Raw genomic sequence first — 7,482 nt, forward strand, 5'->3', positions numbered from 1 at the left:
CGCCCTTTATATCGATATAAAGGGCATTGTAGTGTGGACGGGTACAACGTTAAATCGATTTAACGCTCTTTAAATCGATTTAAATGCGTAGTGTAGACCAGGCCTCAGTGTGAACCCTGAAGCATCAACAGGCACAGTCACCTGACCACACTGCACATCCCTCATCCTGAGTGGGTATATACCAGCTCTAGTTAACATGCTCTAGTCTATATCCTGGTCTTACAGTGAGAAATGGGGGAGATGATCTCTGACCCATCCTACTGGGCCCATCTCTCTCACACCCTGGCCAATTGCTGACAGAGTGTGGCTCATCCACTTATCTGCAATTTCTCAGACCTCACAGAAAACCAGGGTTGGGTCTGACAGCCTTCCTATCCCTGGCAATATACTAGAGGTGCTGTCTGGGGTGCGGAATGGTTTAGCCCCAGGCCTGAGCTAAAAGCTACCACAAGCACCAACAAATCTGCTCTCCTAGCCACAAATCTCAGCGTCTCAGATTCAGCCCTGTCTGTATGCTGTAACTGCTAATTGAGTGTGTAACCAGTCAGTGGCATACTTTGCTCTGAAGCTGGTTTGTGACCACAGAACAAGGTCAATGCTCTGATAGTGACCATAGCTGCTAACCGTGTGCTGCATTTGTCAGTGGACCAGGCTCTTGTACTGTTATTTTGCAGAGTGACTGAGACCCCTAATTTTGCCTGTGTAAGTTGTTTGGCTGGTCCTCTTTTCTCCAGCTCTCTGTCTGGTAGGACATTCCAGAGTCCATTGCCTCATGTACTGCTAGTCCTGCTCTCTTTGCATGTCCTCTGGGTATTCTGTCCCCTGCTGCCGCACTTTGGGGTAGCTGCCTGGATTTTCTCAGAATGCTCTGATACCAGTACAGTCAGGCAGCCTGGTGAGTGTGACTGTGCAAACACATTTGACACATGGCTGTACTGTGAAAAAGGCTGCTGTGCCGCATCAGTGGAGTGTGCCATGCACAGGTCACAAAAACTCCCATGCCTTAGGCAGACAACACCTTACATTCAGTCTGAGCTGGGCTGAACAGTATACAACTATGAACCAGGTGGGAAGGAAGGCCTCCTCTCTTCTGTAGATCTGATACTGAATAGCTCTGTGCCATAGAGTCCTTGAACTCTGTTGTGCATGAAGCCTGTTCCTACCTGGCCACACTCTGCATTGAGTGTTTTGTTGCTGCTGTTTTCCAGGGGCTCTGCCAGATAAAGGAGACCTGCTTCTCGACCCTCCTATGGATCAGGAATTGGAGAAACTGTAAGTGCAGTTGGCCAGAGTGGGAAGGAAGGTGGCAGATCTAAGGTAGCATGATGGAAGCCTGGGTTTGGGAGCTGTCCCTTTCCTCTCACACAGCCATATGACAATGAAGCAGTCCTTCAGCCTAGGCAGCAAAGGTCCTTTTGTGGAGTGTTCCTAGGTGTAGCAGACTAAGTTGTTGGGATGGTCTTCACATGCAGAGAAGAGACCTGTCTGCAGGGAGACACAGAGGCAGTGGAGAACCCCAAGCAAAGGACCTTTTATTGTGGAGGATCAAGTCTTATGCAGTGGTGAAAATAGCAGGACAGTTGGGGTAGTATAGGCTGTGACTTGGGGAGAGGGACCTAAGAATGGCCATACTGGGTCAGACCAGTGGTCCATCTAGCCCAGTATCCTGTCTTCTGATAGTGGCCAGTGCCAGATGCTTCAGAGGAAATGAACAGAGCAGAACAATTATTCAGTAATCCATCCCCTGGCATCCAGTCCCAGCTTCTGACAGAGATTTAGGGACATCTAGACCAAGGGGTTGACCTATTGAAACATGAGGAAGGAGTCACAAAATCAAAACCCAGACAGGGTCCATCTGCCAGGTGCCACTGCAAAGTGTTCCCTAGTCTGCTGTAAGCATCTCTCTCTGTGTTAGAGACTAGTTTTGTGAGATCAGCTCTGGATCTGTGATCCTATCCCAGGCTTGCTCCAGACCAGCTGCCGGGTAAGGGGTGAATATGACAATCTAGGCCACCTGGGGTTTGTCATTTCTCTTTCAGACTATCTCAGGTTTCAGGGCTATCCATCTCCACTCCAGCCGGCTCCAGTGGGGATATTGCCAACCTACCTACCCGCATCTCCCCAAGAATCAGCTCCCCTTGGAAACCTCTCCACCACTGCCAGAAAGTGAATATAGAGAGCGATGGCTCCACTGACGAGACAGAATCCTCTGAGAACTAATCCTCCTGGCTCCCCCTAGATTGATGGGGATGTGGGGGAACAGCACCTCATTCCAGATGCTGAAAAGTGATGCGCATTGCCTCTGAAGATGGGGCCCAACCATTCTGCACCTGCATCTAGGTACAGGTACATCCACACCATTACCAGGACCACCAATCCCATCCCAGCCAAAACAACACCATTCTCCTATCTCCTAATTAGCTGAGGCATCTCTCATCTAGGGGCCACTTCCAGCTTTAGAGTTATGCTGCCCTCTGCTGGCAAATCAGACAAACCAGTGGAAGAATGCTCCTGGAAGACCTCTCCACTCAATCTTCCTCTACTCAAAGAGTGGTAGGAAATTCTCCTACTGTTGATCTCACCCTGGTGCAGTTGGACAGGTGCTAGCAACAGTGGGTGTTTTGTTGTGTAACTGCTCAGACCTGGTGTAGACAATCTGGTGATTAGAAGCTGGTCTACACTAGTGCTTCTACTATAATTATTCCTGGCAGAGCTGCACCTGTACTAGAACAGTGGGAGAAGTTCCTAAAATTAGAAAAGACCTAGCTGTTGTCCTCTTCACACCATCTGTGTTTTCTCCTCAGAGGAGTGTCCAAGAAATGCCAAAGTAAAAGGACACAAAGTTTCAGTTAACAAGTACTGCACCATTGTAGTACTCATGTCGTAGTTGGTAATATAGATGTATGGCTCATCTGTTGTATTAGTTTATCCTCTCGAAGGCCTCTCACTAGAGTCTGTCTCCCTGGGACCACCCTCTCTATAATTACATCATCTAAGGAGAAGAAGACAGCATATAAATTCCCTGGCCACAGATCTTGTGGTCCACAAACATACAGTGTCCTAGCTGCTGTGTTAGATAGGATGGAGTGTTGAGGGTGGGGGGGAAGCAAGGGTGAGAGTTATCTTCACTAAACCTCAGTTACCGGTAGTGAGAGTGCAGGCATTAATATAGCAGCAGTGGCGTCAACTTCACTTGAATTCTGCCCCTACAAGAAATAACCCCCCTCCCTTATGCATTATTACTAGATAATCAGTCTATTATGGAACTGTAGCAGTTTGGTCTCCACTGCCTTGGAGGCCTAAATGGGGGGAGCAGAGTTTGGCGTTTCATAGTTTGCCTTGGTCTGCCCCACAGGCCAGTTGTCTCCCCAGGGTTTCACTCTCCTGCTTCTCAGGGAGTCTTTCCCTCTCCCCTAGGTTTGTGAGGTGCAGAACACCTGGAGCAGTTCATCTGAGGTTTGGAGCTAAATTGGGCAATGCTACGCAGCCAAAAGTTAGGCTCCACTTAATGGAACAACCAGAATGGACTTGGCCCTACAGCAATCTGTTATAAAAATAAGCTTGCTCAAATCCTCCCCTGCCTGTGCCCCTGCACCTGCCCCAGCTGAGAAGAGCTGGTAGGTAGGTTATTTATGTATTGTAATTTATTATATTTCAACTGCTGTAACAGTCCTGTCTTTAAGTAACTACACCATCCAGGGAATAAAGCACTTAGTGCAAGGTGAATACTAAGTCTGGGACTCCCACTTTGCTGTGTCATCTCTGAAGGAATCAGCACTCTCAAACACATTAGCTGTTGCAGCTCACAGCATGGTGTTTGCTGAACGGAGGAAGGTGTCAGAACACCCAGCTAACCTAAGTGATAGTGTATAACCTGCAAAGTGGCAATAAAGGAGCCAACGCGTGTGGAGATCATGTTCCCAAGGAGAGCAGAAAATATGGGAAGGTGTCCACATTCCCTGGCTGTGCAGTGTGAACATCTTTGGACTATTCTCTCTGTGTCAACTCGATACTAGAGAAGGCTCACCATGTCTTTTGCTATATTCTGTACTGGATGAAATGCACTGACAGCGCTCAATAAACATACTTCTGAATACCAAAACTTTGTTTAACAAACCAGGTAGTTTCTGAGAACAATGTACTTACCAACCAGGTATAAACCGCACGCAGTTAAAAGCAAGGAAGACATGAGTAATTAAGGGTCTTACACTTCCTATATAATAAACACATGATTCTTATCCAGCACAAAGAGTTGCATTGTTCGTCACAAGAACCTTAACTCTGACCTATAGATTGGTTTTAATGTATCATTTCTGTTAGCTCCACTTTGGTAGCTACAGATTTAAAGGCAGCTGTGTCATTGATATGGACACATATAGGGCCTGATTCATCATTACTCTATGGCAAGAGCACAAGCAACCTCCCTCTGTCTCTACAGTGGCCCTAGCACTACTGCAGAGATGAATCTGCCCCTTAGCCTTTTGTTTCATGTTATGCATGGGTCTACAATGTGCTTCTATTCAGCGCTCACTAATTAAAGACTAATTTTGAGCCTGTATCATGATGCATTAGCCATTCCAGCAAAACCACCATTAGCTGCTGGTCTGTCGCTCCCCAGGGCCTGCCAGAACACTCTGCACTGCCTGACCACAGCTGCCTCAGATACTGCATGACTGCTTTTCAGCAGCTGCTAAGGAAACCTTGCTCACCAAGCATGAGCTCAGCATTCACTCTAGCCTCCTTTTTGGGGGTGGGCGGATGCTCTAAGAAATGGTGACAGTATATTAGGGCTTAATGTGTTTTCTTCTGGGAATTATGGGAGCTTCCCTAGAGTTTGATCCCTTTTCCTACAATTCCCCTGCGTTCCCAGAAGCCTTCCAGAAACCACTGCTTTAGTGAGCTGTGGCAGGGACTAGACCCCCCAGAGGACAGTGTAGTAACTGTTTTTCAGTACTAGCACCCAATCAGCCTTGGTGGAATGGACACCCTGACTCTAGTGGTACCACTGAGGCTAGTCCACAAGCTTCGGTCTCTAGTAACCACACAGCCAAAGTCCAGCTTTCTCTTTCAACTCAGGCCCAAGTTCTGCTTTGCTTCAAATGCCCTGACTTACTGGTTCTCCTATAGGGTGCATACGGAGCAATTGTTGCAATACCCAGGAAGACCTGAATGTTTGCCTCTTTTCAGCACTTTGATGAATCACTTCACACAGCATGAGCTGCATCCTTAGCAGGGAGGTGCAGGTTGGGGGTGTGAAGGAGATGTCTCAGGCCGGGAGGAGGAGAGATTCAGCACTGTTTCATCAATAGGGTCAGTGTGAGGCAGATCCCGAAGTCTTTAAATACGCGTCCTGCGCACTCTGACCCCCACTACCACAGCAGGGAAGGAGATCAATGAAGAGCCATTGGATTTTTTTTAGGGCATGTTTACACTTCAGTATAAATCCATGGTTCAAACTCAAGCCCAAGCCTAACCCCCCTTTCCAGCTACATGCAAATACTAAGCCAGGGCTCAGAGCCAGCATCCCAGGACCCCATGGGAATGGAGGCGCCCAAGCCTGAGTCAAGCCAGGATCCAGGGATCAAGCCTTTTGCTTTGCCGTGTAGATACAGCCCTGAACTCATGCACTAGGGGTTATGTCTACATAGCAATGTAAGTCCAAGGCTAGTACAACTGAAGTTATCAGACCCAGAGTTTGTTAACCTGAGGCTTGAGCATCTCCATTCATTTGTAACTCCAGGTTAGGAATTATTGAACCCTGAGTCCCAATCTGAGACTCCAATGTCTATACTGCATTATGGGGGTGGCCTGGTCCAACCACCCATATCCCAGACTTTCTAGTCCCTCCCAAAATGTGGCTGCTCTAACCGTTCACTCATGGTGCAGTGTGAAGAAAACCTGGACTGGCCACCAAACTTGATTGTCCAGAGAACAAAGGAAGGAAGCCTGTGGGTTTGTAGGATACTTTTGGCTAACTCCCAGAACACTAGGCCAGTGGGGAAAGCAATAGGCATAAAGCCTAGATCTCCACTTGACTCAGGCTTGGACCCTCCAATCCTGGTTCCAAGCTACTCCTGGGAGAATTCTGTGCCAAGATTATTTTTTTTTAAATTTGTGCTCAGTATTTTAAAATTCTGCATATTTTATTTGTCAAAATAACAAAACAGTCACACCTGTTTCAATTATTTTGGTAATTTATTTCAAAATACCTGTCAGCAAGTATGTCTGTAACAATATAGACACCAAAAAAAGATTCAGGACATGTTTTTGACAAATTCCTTACTAGGCATGTTAATATAGAACTTTGAGTAATAATTAATTTAAACTACAATACAGAAACATTTCCCGCACCCCTCAGAAGCAGTGCAACGGCTTGGGGGAGTCAAGGGTAACGGAGGAGCTGAGGGAGAAGGAAGTAATTGCTGGGAGCGAACCTGGAAGGTTGTTGGGTGGCTGTCGGGGAGAAGTATGAAATAGTTTTTTCTTTGAAGTGGTGGGGAAGAGATTGTTAGGGAATTGAGGAGCCTCCCCCCTGCACACCTTAGCTGACCTCCTAGTCTCTCCCACACATTCAGGAACATCTGCTCCATCCCCAACTTTCCTGCACCACCCTCCCATTCAGCTCTGGCACAAAGCTATCATCCCACTAGCTCTTGTGCCCCCACCGCAGTCTATCCCTCACTGGCCCTTCTGAACCCTAGTATATGTGACTCCCCCCAGCAGCCCTGTGTTCCCCACTCTATCCATCCATCTCATATACTTCCCCCCACCCCCACCTGGTCCTGCAGACATGCCACCATGAGAAAAGCAGTCTCTGCGCTCTCCCTCTCCATTGCTAGCTGCTCCAGTGTGGGAGCCAGCTGCCCTCTCTTATGGTGCCACAGCAGCCCCTGGTGGGCAGAAGGTGTAACTGCAGAGACACGCCAGGAAAATAGATTACAGAAACTCTTCACTTAACATTGTCCAGGTTAACGTTTCATTATTAGGTTGCTGACCTATCAGCGAACATATATTTTTAAGTCCTGCAATGTTTCCTTATAACACTGTTTGGTTCCCCCAACTCTGCCTGCCCCGTACGCCTGCTGGGGACAGAGTCAGGGATCTGGGCCTTGTCCAATTCTGCCCACCTGGCGCTCCTGAGTTTGAACCCTGGCCTCGCCTTGCAGTGTAGCCACCCGCAACACACACTCCGCAACCCCATGGTACATCTATACTGCAGTCAAAGACAGTGGCACTGCCCAGGCTGGGGTCTCTGAAGCTGCAGTGTAGCTATTCAGGCGTGGGCTGGAGCCTGGGCTCTGACCCCCCAGGAGGGGGAGGGTCTCAGAGCTGCTACCCTGCACTGCTGGCGCCACAGCCCGAGTCAGCTGAGCCAGGGGAGCGCAGGGGCTCCCTTAGCCACAGCTCAGTAGACGCCGATGGGCCGGGCGCAGGCTCACAGCTGCGGCGCCGGCGGGCCCCAAGGATTCCCCGTCCACTTGC

General features: G+C 48.5%; 1 protein-coding gene across 3 annotated transcripts in view; it reads left to right on the plus strand.

The window, feature by feature from the left end:
* CSTPP1 (centriolar satellite-associated tubulin polyglutamylase complex regulator 1) overlaps nucleotides 1-4,102 on the plus strand; it is a 147,149-nt gene extending 143,047 nt beyond the window's left edge. For 2 of the 3 annotated variants that reach the window (XM_032782183.2, XM_032782182.2), the window contains 2 exons: nucleotides 1,209-1,272; nucleotides 2,040-4,102. In XM_032782183.2, the coding sequence (XP_032638074.1) occupies nucleotides 1,209-1,272; nucleotides 2,040-2,220 (245 nt within the window). In that variant the 3' untranslated portion in view covers nucleotides 2,221-4,102. The remainder of the gene's footprint in view (nucleotides 1-1,208; nucleotides 1,273-2,039) is intronic. The other variant, XR_004373941.2, reaches the window with a different exon arrangement.
* The last annotated feature ends 3,380 nt before the right edge of the window (nucleotides 4,103-7,482 follow it).

The sequence above is a fragment of the Chelonoidis abingdonii genome, chromosome 4, assembly GCF_003597395.2.
Source record: "Chelonoidis abingdonii isolate Lonesome George chromosome 4, CheloAbing_2.0, whole genome shotgun sequence".
Taxonomy (NCBI): Eukaryota; Metazoa; Chordata; order Testudines; family Testudinidae; genus Chelonoidis; species Chelonoidis abingdonii.